This window comes from Limanda limanda, chromosome 21 (assembly GCF_963576545.1).
Source record: "Limanda limanda chromosome 21, fLimLim1.1, whole genome shotgun sequence".
NCBI lineage: Eukaryota > Metazoa > Chordata > Actinopteri > Pleuronectiformes > Pleuronectidae > Limanda > Limanda limanda.
The window spans coordinates 8,316,974-8,333,584 of record NC_083656.1 but is presented as its reverse complement, the minus strand read 5'-3'; the positions used below and the strand labels follow the sequence as shown (position 1 = coordinate 8,333,584).

Here is a 16,611-nt window from a genome sequence, read left to right as displayed (position 1 = left end):
CCCGGCAGACGGATCAAGCGATAATGAAACCAGATGTGTTATGAAAGCGTTTTTGAGGAGTGATCAATAGCAGCGCTCGATGATGCTTCCACGCAGTACAACAGGCGGACTGCGGGAAAAACATTAGAATGTCATATTGCCTAAGTGAGATGAAAACAAGCGTGCGGAGATAGGCTGTTGTCAGATAAACCTGGTTGGGCGAGCCGGGGGGATATGTGGTGCGTGTACTGTATCATTCTCTTCCTGGAACAGGCCATTTCTCCTCAGCATCTGCACCGAGCGGATATTCTCGCCTGGAGACGACAGAACTCTCCGGAGTGCTTCCCTTTGATCATGAGAGGGATAAAAAAAACCACACCTGTCAGGGCTACTTTATTATTAACTCATCATGATGTACTATGAGCAGGTGGAATGTCTTTATCGCCATCTCGCAGTGGGGTGGACTCGGCTTCTCTGTAATACAGCACACTGAGGAGCTAGCATTAAGGGTCGAGCATCTGTATCAAAGCTAACGCTCAAGCGCCTTCAGGGTGAGCAAATACTGTGGCTAGGGGAGTAATCAGAGAGATATGCAGCGGGCCCGCACCAGCAGCCGCACTGGCTCAGTCAAACCAATGAGCTTTTACACCTCTAAATGCTTCCCAAACGTCCTTTAATCAGCCCTGAGAGGTCCGGGGAGACCCTGGGCCAAGGAAAAATGGGTGTAACACTCTAAGTAAGTGCTAATGGTGAGGTTAATACAGCGGCTGTAAGCAAGCGACAGCGAAAGGAAAAAAAGAAAAAGGCAATTTGTCACTGTGACTGCATGTAACCACAAGCACTCCTCCAGACACTGAGCACAAAACCACACAAGGCTCCGGCACATTGTCACCCTTTGGTTTTATGTTCGCTGACATAAAAAAAGCCGCTCGGCGAAGGTTTAGGAGCTGAAAGGTTCTGAGGGCCAGAGGTGGTGGTGGCTTCGGAGCAGCTACACACAAAATCACACACACAGGAATAACTACCTGACGAGCTCCTATTAGACAAAACAAAGCCGAAAAAAAAATTACAGTGCGAGTGCAAAACAAATGAATTGACAAATGATATGGTCAATTCGGTTTACTGCTGACAAATGGCAATATTTATGATTGCGACGCGACTGATCAGACATAAATCAACAAACCGTGAAATGTGAAAGCTTTACAAGGGTGTTAAATTGTGTTTTCTGTGTTGAAGCCGGTGAGGAACGGATTGTCTCCACTGCAGGCTGCTGGAGGAAACCAGTGCCAGGGAGAGATTCAATTAGAGCTGCGACGCAGAGAGTTTCTTTGAGCATTTAAAGGAAACAGATCACAATCAGCCGAGTGTGTTCGGATCTGCTGATTGCTGCTTTTGGAGGGGACGAGCTTCTCATCTCGCGTTTGCAATGAAGTCGTGCGCTGCTGTCATTTTTTGTTGGTCATCCATAATGTGATGATAACAGTGTTTAGAATACATTTAAAGAGCATCATGCAGTGTTCCTGCGGTGGGATATTGACAAGCGGCGCGCGACTACATCAATATCCAATCATAATACCCCTCGGAGGGGCAACACTGACCAATTAGCAGGGCTGTTACTGAATTTAAATGATTCTCACTGGCCTTGAAATAGTCAAACTGCACCAGGCTACAGAGACACTTAGGTTTCTGACTCGAATGTAATAAAATCTAAATATATCTGTTCTGCACTAAAACTAGATGCATTTTTGTTTATTGACTTGTAATAAAATCATATTATTGATGATCAAATTAACCCGTGTCATCAACTTACAAAATTATATGTCAAAAAAAGTCCTTCTCTTGTGTGTTAATGTAAGGTTAAGAGAAAGGAATACGATTTGGCAAAATGTGCCTGTACTGTAAATTTTCAGGAGCCTTCAGCCATGTCTCGCATGCCATTTGCTCAGTTGTCATGGAGATGGACATAATTCTATTCACGTGATAGCAGGTTGTTGGATGTGTCGAATGTCACAAGATCATCCTCTAACACTCTCTGTGACAACGGAGCAAGTTTCCTCTGCTGATGAAAGCCATGGGAAACACTGAGAGCTCCAGAAATTTAATAAAGCTAATGACGAGCTGATGATGTTTGATGCCATGTAGTGAATATCAGGTTTGGAAAAATAATCCTTATTTCACTCACATCCTCCAGAACTATTCTATATGCATATTACAAATTTCACTTGCTGTTTCAGACTAGAGGGTCCTGCATAGTGGTGATATTTTCCAATCCTTGTCGGCGTACAAGTGAAATATGTGGGTCAGCTCGTAGGATGCAAGCGAAATCAGAGAAGTGAGAAGTCGAAACAAAAAAAAGACGGGGAAAAAAAACACCAGAGACGACTGTGAAGAAAACCTCTTTGAACTGCAGCCGTCTAGAAAATGCAGAAAGTACAGTGCAGCACACTGATGTTATCTGAGAAATCACATTCATCCCATGCAATTTTACAGAGTGTTCTGGCAAATCAGGTTGACATGGAAAATGTCAAAGAATTGTAAGTAGTAGGAGAGTGTCTACACTGGCCTTTGTGTATTTTTTTTTTCTTCTCCATGTGAGCCCCCCCTTTTCCGCCGCCGCCCCCCCCCCCACCCCTCATCCTGCCCTCATCCCTTCTCCGCTCTTAAACCTGTCACTGCCGACGAGATCGCATTTTCATTCCAGTCACGTTGATCACACCGTTAGTGATTCTGGATGACAATTATTCACACGGAGCAGAGCCACATTCAAGGCGAGCTCTACCTTTGAAAGAGAGGAGGCACTTAAAATACCTGAGCCCGTTTCGAAAAACTAACACACACACACACGCACACACACCGGCTATTTGTGTTTTTGATTTCACATTCAAATAGCAGTGTGAGGAATATGCAAAACACAGGCAAAAAATAGACTAAGGGGAACATTCATTTTACACTTAAGAGGCAGCGCCACGTTCAGACACATAGTGTACATTCTGTGGGGTAACAAGCACTGTAATTTTCATTTCCACAATTTAAAAACCACAGGTGGCTGTAGTCGGGTTATTAAAAGACGACGGCGCGGTTCAGTGTGGTGTAACGCTACGGCAGTGAAGGGAGGACACACACAGTATCATCCCTGAGTGAAATGAAGATAATGAGGAGGCTTTTTAACCAGGCAACCTGATGAGCCCCGAGCCTGCAGAGAGAAAGGCTTGAAACCATGCCCAACTTCTCAGCTTCCCAAGAGGCTTTTCAAAATTCAATAAATAACATCTGTAGGCGATGTTGGGTGCAGACCTAGCAGAGTGCGTCATAACAGAGAGCTGGCTGAACAAAGAAACCATGACGACTGCCAGGTTTCCATAGCAACTGCTGCAAGGCCTGGAGAGTATAATAGCACATCAATCACTGTCCAAAAAGAACTTCATTATCAGCAAAAATAAACCTTTAGGATCTGTTTAGTGTGCAATTGCTGGTCAACTCACCTCAAAGCCCAGCTCTTTGGCAAACGTGGCCGCCTCCTGGAAAAGATAAAAAAAAACACAAACACACACAGAAATGAGCAGTTAATTACAGAGTCACAAACAGAGCAGCATGTCACACTCCAGACGTGAAGGTAGAGCCATCTCTCCTCACATGTGTCACTTGACAATACGAAACCCGAGTCACTGTTGCGCCGCCAACTCTTGATTTAATAGGCAGGCAGCCCACCCATTTAATCTACTGCCCCACTTCATCTCGTTTTACCACCGCAGCATTAGATAACACCGCGTCAGCCTCCGGCCACGAAACCACCATTGATGCCGTGAACATGTGCAGGAATGTGGGAATCCCCGACTCCGCCGGCATTCAGCGCCTACTCTATGACGCTTTAGTCTCCCAACAGGTGTGAAGTTTGTCTTGTTTACTACAAATAATGGACCATCACACTTTTTGCTGCACAGGCTTTTGATTTCAGGCAGCCACTGGTTTACATGTAGAGCTTTATGTCAAACTACTGAACCTGGAACCTGAACTGGACCAATCGAAATTCATGTTGTATATAATTTGGGGAGTTTTCGCCAATTGACTTTTTAAACTAGGTGCAAGCTGCTGCACCTGGTCATCACAGGGTCAGGAACTACTTTTTACTTTTACTTGAGTAGATTTTTAGATGGGTACTTTTACTTGTACTTAAGTAAAATTTCATCAAAGTAAAAGGTACTTTTACTTGTGTACAATATTTCAGTACTTTTTACACCTCTGCTGTGAGTTCACCACATAATTAAGGGGATATTAAACACTTTTCAAATCCATCTACATTTCCATGCAACAATAATTTAACACAACATCATGCAGACTTGACAAGAGTCAACTGTGATGACAGAAATAGAAACCAATGGGTGCCTGGTAGAAATACTATAGAGAGTCCATTTGTAAATAACCAGCAAAAACACATATAGTAAGCTAAAAAATTTGAATCCATATATCCATCCTTATCCCAGCTGACAATGGGGGAGAGCTGGGGTGAGGCGCCTCATCTACTCAGACTGGAAACACATCAAAAAACTATATTGCATACATTTAAATTGTATTAATTTATATTGGCATGTTTGAACTGATTTGTATCTGTTGCAGAAATGAATAAAAACACTGACTAAAGAGTTATCATCTGGAATGTTATGCAATGAAACTTTATCAGAATCTCGCCATCACAGTTTGAAAGGTGGTCAGCTGTGATGTCCAAGTATCTGATTTACTGTAAATAGTCCAAAACACACAGAGCCACCGGTGTGATCCTTCACCCGATGACAGGAGCTGTTGCTCGTCAGCTCAGAGCGACGCCACATATCACAACAGACAACCTCCTGCACTGAATTCACTTCTGACCCCAGGCGGAGCAATGAGTTGATGCTATGATTCTAAATAATCCAATTATCTGCAGAGGGGGGCCCGGTGTTGGCGTGACCTTGGGGAGAGGTTGACAACCTGGTCCTCAAACAGAAGGGGAGGAGATGACATGGAACAATAAGGTTACTGGTCCCTGGAGGGAAGCCTCACCGCTCTCTGGCTTGGATCAACATCACAGCGCCAGCAATATGTCAATTCATCACCCACCCACCCCCCCACCCCCCAGCCCCCCTATCTCTCTCCTTCAACACAGGCAGGGGCTGAGAGGCTACTCAATTAGCCTCTGTAGTCAAGAAGCAGTTTTATAATGAGTAAAGGTGAGTCGCCTTTTCTTTTCTCCTCCCTCCGCCTCTTCAATCTATCGAGGGCCGAGGTCTCCCGTTTGTTTTCATTTATTTACAACCTCTTATTGACTTTTCTCCCCAAGGAAGGTTCTGTCACAGGTGGGGAGGGGGGGGGGGAGACACGAGCAGCTCTGGAGAACGTCTTGTCAAAACAATGATATTTCATCTCAAAACATTTAAAAGAGAGACACGTGAAATGAAAGCTGGAACAACCACGGCGCTGTCGAGTGTTTCTCTCTCTCTCTCTCTCTAGTTAGCGGCTATAATATTTGTGAGAAAAGCTTTTCAAGAGAGAGAGTGGGTGTTAGAAGAAAAGATAATTGAAGCGGAGTCTATGAGCCACATGTGTACAGTGTAATCCCTTTTGGGAAATTATTAATTTCTATGAGCTGTTAAGAATGCCAACATCAAAAATATTTGGTTGCATAAACTCAGCTAAAACTAATGTATTGGTGTGATAAATGCTGCATGGCTGTAAATATGCAATTACTGAGGCTGCACAAGCGGGCCAATAAAAGTGGAATGAATGGCAATAAACGTCACTATTCCTTAAGGGGCTTACGGCATTAATATTCAAATATCTTATGTTTCCGGCTGTGTATGTTCCACATTTTGACGCGTGCCGCTTTGGTATGTTGTGGTGTGACGGTTTTCAAATGACGGTCCATGTGCTCCTACAGCTGTCGCAACAATGACGAGTGCTTCGAGTGACATCTGGGGAAAAAAAATCCTCTCGTGCTAAATAAAAACTCGCTTCTCGTTTGTTCCCGAGATCTCAGTGATTGCACGCTCGACTCTGATGAGCCACTCGGAGTGCGATTCTCAAAAGGAGTCAGTGAGAGGACTGTTGCAGATTTCGGGGGCCAGTAAGTTCTCCACCTCCTCCTCCTTTTCCTCCTCCTCTTCCTCCTCCTCGGGCAAACAAGGTAAAAGATAACAAGGCGGGCTGAGTGCATGAGCCCTCTGCAGCCATAGTTAGTATAAAGCTATCAGAATGTGTGAGATGTTACTGCTGTCAGAGGCTTAAACAGTCAAAGGGATATTTTTAGAGAGCTTAAGCTAATAATCCAGAGCCCAGTCGGGAGAAGGAGGGGGGGTGAGTCTACAATTTTTTTTTTTTAGCCAAGCAAAATGAAAGCGGAAATACACACTTCATGCAAAGGGCAGTTTGCAAAGCGTCACACTCTGTTTTTCAAGTGACGGGAGACGAGCCGGCCTGGTTTACACCCGGCCACAGGATGAAGTTCCTCTGTGTGAACTTATTCATGCTGGATGGACTCTGATGGACTAACACCTCCTCATGAACAGAGGAGCAAAGTATTCAGGGCTGTGGAGGAAAAGGCCCCTACCCATATTTTCTCATGAATTATGTAGGCTGACTTGTGGTTGGGGCACTTCTGAGGCTCCGGTAGAAACAAAACGGATCCAGTTGAATCTTCAGTACAGACTATTACCTCTTCTTCACCAATATTTAGTTTTTCCGTTGCCACAAGGAGGTTCGTCTTTTCTGTTATTCTTTCCCGGCTGAGTCATGCTTGACGTCACAGACACGCCGGAAACTTAGAAGCTCTCTCACCTCAGTGTCATGCATTAAAGGTTCGCACCAAAAAATAAACTCTGCTCTTTCACGTTGTTCCCAAGATGATAAAAATAACAATAAGTACCCAACCGTCAACGTGTGTCATGACGCATCAGAAGTGCAAAAATAAAGAAGAAAGAAAGAATTTGCGGGGTGTCATGTTTCCATTACTGCCAATCACTCCCGAGTCAAATTCCCTGATTGTACCCAGACAAAAGACAGATGTTGGTGGGTGTTAGTGGTTTATAACCAGTGGAAAAGAGGCTCAGGAGAAACTGTGTTGAAGTGATATGATAACGAGCCAAAAGCCACAAGATTAGGAAGGAATGAACTCAACCACAGCTCTGAAAAAGCCTAAAATTAGGTAGATGGTTGTGCTAATGGCAGCTGAAGATAAAAATGAAACTACTTACGCAAAAACCGACACTTTGACTCACTTCACTTTCAGATAATGGGTCAATTTTTTATGATTCTACGATTCTGATTGGCCACTTGGGAGCACAGTGAACAGGCTAATGAGCTAATTATCACAATAAATTCATATGGGGCAAAGCAGATAATCATTTACTCATCCTGGAAACAATGAGCACAAGTTAGACTCATGTTTCTACACTCAAAACAAATGCAATTCCAATATTAAAGGGATAGTTCACCCGAAAAATGTAAGTTCTCTGCTCCTGTGGTCTCATCCAAGGGTCATCCGGGCTAGAAGAATATCAGAGGACATTTATGTTCTGTTTTTGGTCTCTACCATCTCCTGAGAAAATACTGTACCCGGCTTACAAGCCGTTCAAATATGCAACTTCCAGACTCAATGGGTCCGTCCACTTGGCTACCACATCTCATAAGAGGCATTATTGAGAGAAGCTCTAAAAGATTAAATATTACCTCTAACCAAGCGAAGGAGAAGAAGAATTTACTTTTTCTTGTAAAAAGTAGTTGTTGAGCATATGTCAGGAGTGAGTAGAAGAAGAAAAAAAAATCCAATTTCAGTGTTTCCCAAAGAATCTAAATCAAAGAGCAAACCTCAGTGCTAAGGTTAATAAAAGTTGATAAGCTGAAAAGCGTAACTCCCCCAGGCCATTCAGAAAATGGGCATTTGCTTGACCGTGTTAGCCGAAGCTGATGCCGAGGCAGAAATTGAATTGTATTGTAAGGTACATTGTGTGCGTGTGTGTCTTGGGGAGGGGGTGGTAGGACAGTACATCCCTGATAAGTTATTTACAACACCACCCCGGTTTCTCTTCTCCCTTTCAGAGCATTTCAATGAGAGCTCATTTCAAAGACATCTGCGTTTTCAGCCTAGAATAGTTTTAGAGGAGGACCGACTTCCGCCGTCGGAGAAAATGTGTCTTTAGTCCTCGAACTGTGCGAACCGGGGGAGAACAAATTATTAGATGTGGACGGATCAGTTGGAAATGACAAATCACTTAGTATAGTAGGAACCTTTTAAGCGAAACGGAGCAGAGAACCGGCTCCTGACATCTCGAACAATTCAGCCAATTATCACTACTTATGGACGTATGGAACAACGGCACATGACATCCTCACTGTTCCCTGCACGTGTGCGTATGACATCACTGAGGCGAGTCAGACAGCTTTTCATAAATGCCCAGTAAAAACAACATCTGGCATTCAACTCAAGCGTTTCCAGCCAGATTACAACGGCGCACATTACACAGAGGTGGGTGGGTGGGCGGGTGGGTGGGGAGCGATGGAGAATGAATAACTAATGGAGACGATGGCGTCAGTGGGGATTTGTCAGTGTCCTTGACTTGGCCTCGGGGGTCACACACACACGCTCGACTCTTCCTGGATGTCCCGACATCGGCCCCCAGCGCCAGTCCAGGTCCTGCAGAGCGGGAAGCTTCCACCGGGACGATATGAGAGCCGATAGCGTCCGCGGGTGATTATCAATACGATGGTGACGGTGATAGCTTCACGCTCATGCTGGGTGAAGGGAAGGCAGCCGCCTGCTACAGTGCAGGACAGATTAGGGGGGAATAAATCACCTGTACCGAGCCCTCCTAAAGCTCCCGGGAGAGTGTAGCAATCCTGCTCGAGCATGACATGCCACCAACATGAGGGCAAACGCACACACGCAGGAATAACACACTCCAGAGAGGCAGCAGTCGCTTATATTGCCTCTGGGAATTTACTCAACAACAACTGATGGCATTCCACTTCGGTTGTTACCGAGCCATTAAGTGCCATGTTTCATGTGTACACAGTTATTTTTCTTACATTAGAGTTTGATCGCAGAGTTTTAATGTGCACGTACGTTTTTTATTTTGCACTTTTGTGTTCCTGACAGATTTAAATCGGCCACGCACAGACAGTGAGGCTGGATTCCTCACTAGTGCTTCCTCCACCTCCCAAATACATTTCCTCAAATTTGTTGTCCCATCAACGTTCCTCTAATGTCTTGAAGCCGAGTTGTAAACAAAACACTTATAAAAAAACACCTGCTAGCAATTGTGTGTCTGTGTGTGAGAGTGTGTTTTAAATTACTCCATCATTTCCACCTCTCCTCTACACAACTCTGTCCACTGTTCGCCAGATGGTGCATTGTTCCGAGATGGAGTTTCAGTATTAATTTTAAACTTCTGTCACATCTCTACTCGCCTCAGGCTATGTTCATTATATAATGCATCGCTGTAAAACTGCACATCTGTCAAATCTGCTTAGAGAGAGGGAAGTGACTGATGACTTTACTACAGTGAGTATCTGCCGACTGCTGTTTAATTAAATTACTTGTTGTCAATTGTTTCGTTTACACTACATTAAATATATAAGCGGAATGGATCTGCATTAAGAAAACAGTGTGAATGTGTTCTTATAATATTGAGTTTTGAGCGTTATTGTGTTTTGTGTCGCGGTGGATTCTGCAGGGACGGGTTGTGCCACAGCCGCTCTTCATCTTCGGCATAAACAAAAAATATTTCAGTTCATTTGTAGTTTTTTCTCGACTGACAGCGACACTTTGGAGATTTGGGCTCACCTGCAAAACGCCACTGAAGTAGATGGAAAATGATGCTGTCACTGCTTTAGTTAAAACTGCTGCCTGCTGTTCATTTGGTATTCTGCTGCTAAGTTGTTCGGAGCGCTGCAGCTGTTGTGCTTTAAGGGACACGGCGATGGAGCACACGAGAAGCTGGAGTTTGGAACAGATTGGAAATCCGGCTTGGCACAGTCTGAATCGTCCTTGATTCAGATTCTGTCAATCAATTCTGGACAGAGATCGGGAATTAGTGGCTTTAAGTTGAACGACTGATTACTTTTATGTCTTATCTAATTTCTATTACACTGGATGAAAGGAACTCGTGGATTAAGCAACTTTAACTTGTAACTCATAACTCTCATTCCACTCAGCCTACCGGATTTTAGAAATTCAAAATTGATGTGCGTTATAAAATGGTTGATCTTTTATCATAATGATTTGGTCTAGACAGATTTAACGCACAATCACAACAATAACAAAAGACCTAGTTTGTTGACGTCATGAAGCAGCTTGGAATCATGGGAGTTGTCGCCTTCACCCCCATTGCAGATGGAGCACATGAAAAGCTGGAGTTTGGAACAGATTGGAAATCAGGCTCGGCACAGCCTGAATCGTCCTGGATTCAGATTCTGTCAATCAATTCTGGACAGAGATTGGGAATTAGTGGCATTAAGTTGAACGACTGATTACTTTTATGTCTTATCTAATTTCTATTAAACAGCAATGCGTGATGTGCAAACTCCTCTGCGTTAGGTGTTAAATTATACCGTTCTATCGCTGTAGATACCTGCAAAACTAAGAATGGCTTCTGAATAAGTGCAACAAAAAAGAAAACAGAAGGAAGGGAAAAATAAATATGTTGGTTTGACGTTTCCCTCTAAATCCATTTTGATGAGATTCGTCCAAACTTGAAAGCAAGTGCAGGGTTGACCTGAGCTTTCATGTCACCAATTTCAGCAGTGCCCTTTCCTGCCAATCCATTACACACCTCCAGCAACAGCCTCTGCTCTCATCTCACTCCGTCTGCCAACAAGGGCAGGAGAGAGGGCTCTGTGCAAGCCCACGGGGGGGGGGGGGGGGGGGGGGCAGCAGCACCTACAGCACGGGGTCCAAAGGTTAAACAATCGGAAACATGTGCAGTACATAAATATCTGGGCTGATCGCAATCTCAGCGAGGCAACGCGGGGTTTGCATAAAAGGGTTTAGAACACAGGATGTAACCTCAGATAGAGCAGGAGGCAGCAGGCAGCCGTTCAGCTGCTCTGGTGGGGCTAATAGGAGCCGGAGCAGCGGCAGTAGCAGCAGCTTTGTACTGGGGGGGGTGGAGTCGGTTATCAGACTGATGGCCTTATCAGCACTAAGAGCCTCTATCACACATCTCTCACCTCTGGGCTCTAACAAGGGGTCAGCGAGCAGCGTCAGACAACCAGAGGCTGGAAATCCCTCAAGGAACCACACACTGGATGAAAGGAACTCGGGTGGATTAAGCAACTTTTAACTTGTAACTCATAACTCTCATTCCACTGAGCTTAACGGATTCTAGAAATTCAAGATTGATTTGTGTCATTAAATGGTTTATGATCTGGACTTCACAGATCCAATGCACAATATGTGCCTTTAGCCAATAGGGGTGTGTTAATCACAACAATAACAAAAGACCTAGTTTATTGACGTCGTAAAGCAACATGGAATCATGGGAGTTGTCGCCTTCACCCCCATTGCAGACGAAAAGATTTACCCAACATGACTCATGTTAATGATGAATCCTTTCAGATTATATCTTTAACCTCTCTAGCATAGTTTGCCCAATTTAGGATTTGGAAACTTACCTGAATAATTGACTTGAGGAAATATGAGCTGCTAACACAACTGAGTCATTTTGATCTGAAGTGAAATTAAAGTTTTTTAAATTTAAAGTCACGGAAATAATCTGTTTGATTTAAACAGTAGAACAGGGTCGCCCTCAAGTAAGTCAGCTGCCGACGGCCTTGAAAATATATTCTCTTTACTTTAACGCGTTATTTTCTGCTAAATTTACAACAAAACCAATTATTTTACACGAGAGTCTTCCAGTATGTTTTCACCGAGGATGTGTTTGTATTTTTCATGTGCTCTTTCTCTGGTTTTAAGTAGGAAGAAAGAGGTGATGTCGGGGTTATTTTCCACACACGCAAGAAATGGAACAAAACAAAAAAAATCCAACAACAAACTGAGCTCTTTGATTGTTGCAAATGAATCGAATCTGATCAACACACGCCCACACAGACTCGGATATCTTTTGAGTTCTAACTGTTCATTTGTAGCGAACGGATTCTGTTCTAACTTTCATTTTGATTGTTAATTTACTCACAAATATTGAAAGGACAAAAATGGTGATTTTTCAGATTTTCTTTCCCCTAGTGTTGTATATCTGGTTTTTTTGTGAATATGAAAGTTCTGCAAAGTTAAAAAGCCCCAAGTCAAAAAACTATGAGCTTTGTTACTGGTCAGCAGGCCAATCAGAGCAGACTGGACTTTATTGGGAGGAGGTCCGTAAAGTGACAGGAGCTAAAATCAAATGTTTCAGACAGAAAAGAGACTGAAAAAAGGAAATACAGCAACGAGAAAAGAAAAAAATGTATAACCCATATAAGATTATTGAGTTCAATACATCTCCTTTAACATAATAGAGAAACTACAGTATGTGAAGCACAGCCGTCGGTTGTTGATAATGTCTTTTACTGTTCTGCAGTGTTGCTGTAACGTTTGTTTAATCAATTATGGCTTTTTCTCTGTCTGTTTCGAATGAATACATGCATGCATAATTCAAAGTACGCAGCCGTTTTATTCTGTGTGCTTTGCTTCAAAACATGACCCTGTGACTAGTGATGATGATTGTGATTCTTCATTTACATTTCACTCTGGATTTCTCAGAGAGTCGGGCTGTGGAAACTTTTGACGAGGGGTTGAACCCACTTTCCTCGCAGCTCGTTGCAGCTTAATTTCCAGTAAATTCAACAGGCATTCGGTTGCAAACAAAGGTCAAGAACGCAAACCAGCTTTCCCCCCCTCCTTCTCCCTGCTCCGAGCTGCTGAGAACAGTGACCATGCCCTCCTGTGTATAATAACCATATGAGCATTTGGCCCGCTCTATTTACCTCCTAATGAGAAACAAAGATCTGCTCTGGAGGGACTCGCATGCTTCAGACAATGAAAAAAAAAAGCCAGAGAAGAGAGGAAAAAAAGAAAAAAGCTCTCGGAATAATTCAAACCATTTGTGTCCACAGGGGACATGAGAGCTTTGTCTGGATAAATTGTGCGTACAAAAATTGAGATGATGTCCAACGTGTTATCTGTTGATGTGGCATGAGACGGCCATTTAGCAGATGAGAAGCAGCACGGGAGGCAGCAGGCCCTTCAACGAGGAGACTAAATGCAGACGGCTAATGTAATGGCTGTCGCTGGGAGGGTGAAATAACCGCATGGCACCTCTGGAAGGAAGCGCCCGGCGTGATGCGATTACACAAAAGAAACTTACAGTAAATTAGAAGAATAAATATTGCACTCAGTTCAAGTGGGAGCAACAGGCAGATAACCAGCAATCTAGAATAAGAGCCTACGTTTCATCAATGGAATGAAAAAATTGAATTTTGTATTACAGTATATGAGGCTACATTCAGTCTATTGATAGTGTCTTTTATTTTTTTAACCATGAGGAGAATAAGGGGATCCTCCAACCGATACTGGAAAACATGACCGTATAGTCTGGATGGTGGGAATACAATCACAAGCAGACAAAGGCCAGTCCTCCCGCCAACTGTGTGTGGATAAGAGGATTGGAAATGTGTCTGTGTGTGTGTGTGTGTGTGTCTGTGTGTGTGTGTGTGTGTGTGTGTAGAGGGGGCAACCGGCCAAACTCCAGGCAGCAGCGATTTGGGGGGAAGGACAGGCATGAGGGTTGTAAGGGTATCTGTGAAGCCCGCTGGTTCAAACTTCTCTGAGTCCCTCCAGCAACTAGCTGATATCCAGCGCTCTCTCTCTCTCTCCTGCCGTGACAGATCTCCACTGGCCTCAGCGCCAGCGGAACGTGGACACTATTGATCTACTCCAAGTGCAATATCTCCTCTTACATCCATAATTATTCTCCTTCAGAGGACTCCACCGTGTGCCCTCGCTGCCCGACTGGCTGGCTGGCTCTCTATCCGCCGCCTTGTTAAAGATGCTCTATGGTCTCGCATTTCATGTTGCACTGCCAACGACCCCCCCCTCCCCTCTCTCTCTCTCTCTTAACCCCGGCATTTTCGAATATTTCATGGTTCAGTCCCAGGGTTGGGGAAGGCGGCTTGGGCACGGCACGATTACAGTGGTTAGTCGGACTCCTCTGGTGGAGGCATGCTGGCTCCCAAAGTACCATGACTCGCAAACAGACAGGCCAGGAAAAACAGAGGAATGCTGGAGAGATGGTTTCTCCTCTGGGCTCGATCCTCACTCTGCCTGTTCACCGACAGGAAAAAGGCTGTAGCAGTATCTTGCACAGACACTTTATGTGATGGAGGGCTGGTTACCAGCCGTTTTGCTTGTCCTCCTTTGAATTGAGCCTGTGTAAATAGATGAAATAACACAGTCGTCCTCTCACAAATGAGAAATTCAATTTAAGAGAAACAGAACACACCCTAACGCTGGCTAATGCCCTAGGAAACTTGAGGCGGACATTTATATTCGTGAGTCAGCTCACCGACTTGGAGGTTTTACTACTTGCGTTCCTGCTCAGCTGCATTTGAACATGTCAAACATCTCAATTGTTTTATCACTGACATAAATCAGGGAGTAAACACCTCATCAGAAGGCTTGTTAGCAGTTTCCTGCTGGTGCCATGGATGACTGGATATCGTGTTCAAAGGTAGCGACCTGTTCACTCCAATGAAAGCTGCTCACTGGGCACATTAGTCAGATGCAGGCACATGAGGTCCAGGCTTCCTCTGATGCTCGAGCACTAGACTTGTTTCCTGGCTCAGCCACCAGACTTCCTGGTGTCTCCTGCACAAAAGTAAATTTTTTAGTTAAATGCTGAAGTTGCCGCTCAGCCATGTAATGTTTTCATCCCACGGCCCGATGATGATATCACTTAGTGGTTCCCAACAGGTGGGTTGTGGTGGGGCATGTGTTCTAAGTAGGTCACGATCATGTGGTTCAAAGCAGCTGCTGTATTTACCAGTTGTTTTCATCGGGCCTGTTTACATGTGATGCGGTGAGTAATCATTTAACTGATATTGCAGTATTTCTGATATATCTCAAAAGCTGATTTTCATCAAAACTGCCATCGCTGCTACCCTTCTTATTCCAAGGTTCTAAGAGCCGTTTTGCATTTTTATTTTTGTTTGTTGTTGCAGTAGCCTCGTTGTTTATTATTTTTGAATTCAAATTAAAGGGCAACAGAAGGACTTCTGTTTTAAGGATATGATTAAAGTCTGTCTCAAATGTTTTGTAAGAAGTGCTATCCGCGAAAAATCCAAAGTCTGTGGACCAGCTCTGAATGGGCGCACTAACACCGAGTGAAGAGTCGCTCATTACGAGAGGGATGGAATAAAGGGAGGTGAATACGGGGTTACGAGTTCAGTAAATTGGGTCCAGACATTTTCAGAAGTGTTCCTTTCTCATCTGAAGAAAGCAGCAGGAGATTGTTGTGGATCGAAGTGTTCCCCACAACAGGAACATTCAGGTAACTGGGCCCTGGGCTGGTTTGGAAAGAGAGCTGGAAAAAAGGTCAACTGACTTCATCCAGAGTTGTCGACCATCACTCCCATGGTTTGGGGAAAATCTGTTCCCTGAGGCAACACTAGCTGTTTACACTGCCTCACTTTAAAGCAAGGCGATGTTTACATGTGACCCCTGGGTGCATATGTCCCACAACTCAAGAGCGATTAGAGAAATTAAAGAAATGTTCTTTTTTTGTCTCTGTAATATTCAAATTTTTCAATCATGTTCCACCTGAGGGTCCTGATCTCAGGGTCGTCAACTACCGACCTAGAATCCACCCGGGAGTGAGAACAAATAGAAGATATAAGAATAAATCAAGGCAGTTTTTTGCATTGAGCCAATGATCGCAGCTCATCTGCACCGTGACTCATCATACAACTCACTGACTGTACGTCACAGCGAAGGTCGAAGGACTCCGGTGCAGAGCGGAAGGCATGTGACTCATCACAGAAATAGCACATTCAATTAAAATTCAGTTGTGAAAGACACAAAAGGAGAGCAGCAGCTAATACTTCATGTCTTTTCTCCCAATGACACATTGTGATTGTTCCGCTTCGCCGGCTTTAGAGATGGTTCTGTGTTCATCCTCCCAGTTGGCCTGTGGGGCCTTGTGAATAAACACATGGAGGTTAATGTCTCATGTTTTCTCCCCCCCCTCCGTCCTCTGCAGACAGCTCTGACAGGAGGAGAGAGACAGCGAGCGAGAGAGAGGAGCCTAAAAGGAAAGCTGTTTCAGTAATACGCTAATCTAACCCTCACATCTCTTTGTTTTAGGCAGTGAGACGGGATATTTTCCCCGAGCTACAGTTGAGAAGCACATCTCCAGTCCGCTGTGGGTGAGCTGTCAAGGGGAAATTCTTTCTCCGATCCCTTCTTCTTCTTCTTTTTTTTTTTTCTTCTTGCAAGAACACCCCTCATGCCCTAAGGGGTCTTCAGTGAACTTGCCGTCACCCACACATACTGGCAGCAGAGAGCACGCACTTCCACAATCCCGCACACGTCACAGAGGCGATAAACAGCCAGGGGCCTCAGCACAGAGATAAGGCGTCCAAGCAGTCTATCAAACAAACAAAGCCAAATGACGA

General features: G+C 44.3%; 1 protein-coding gene across 2 annotated transcripts in view; it reads right to left on the bottom strand.

The window, feature by feature from the left end:
• Positions 1–16,611, bottom strand: part of adkb (adenosine kinase b) — a 104,395-nt gene that overhangs the window by 9,095 nt on the left and 78,689 nt on the right. For both annotated transcript variants that reach the window (XM_061094837.1, XM_061094838.1), the window contains exon 8: positions 3,462–3,497. In XM_061094837.1, the coding sequence (XP_060950820.1) occupies positions 3,462–3,497 (36 nt within the window). The remainder of the gene's footprint in view (positions 1–3,461; positions 3,498–16,611) is intronic.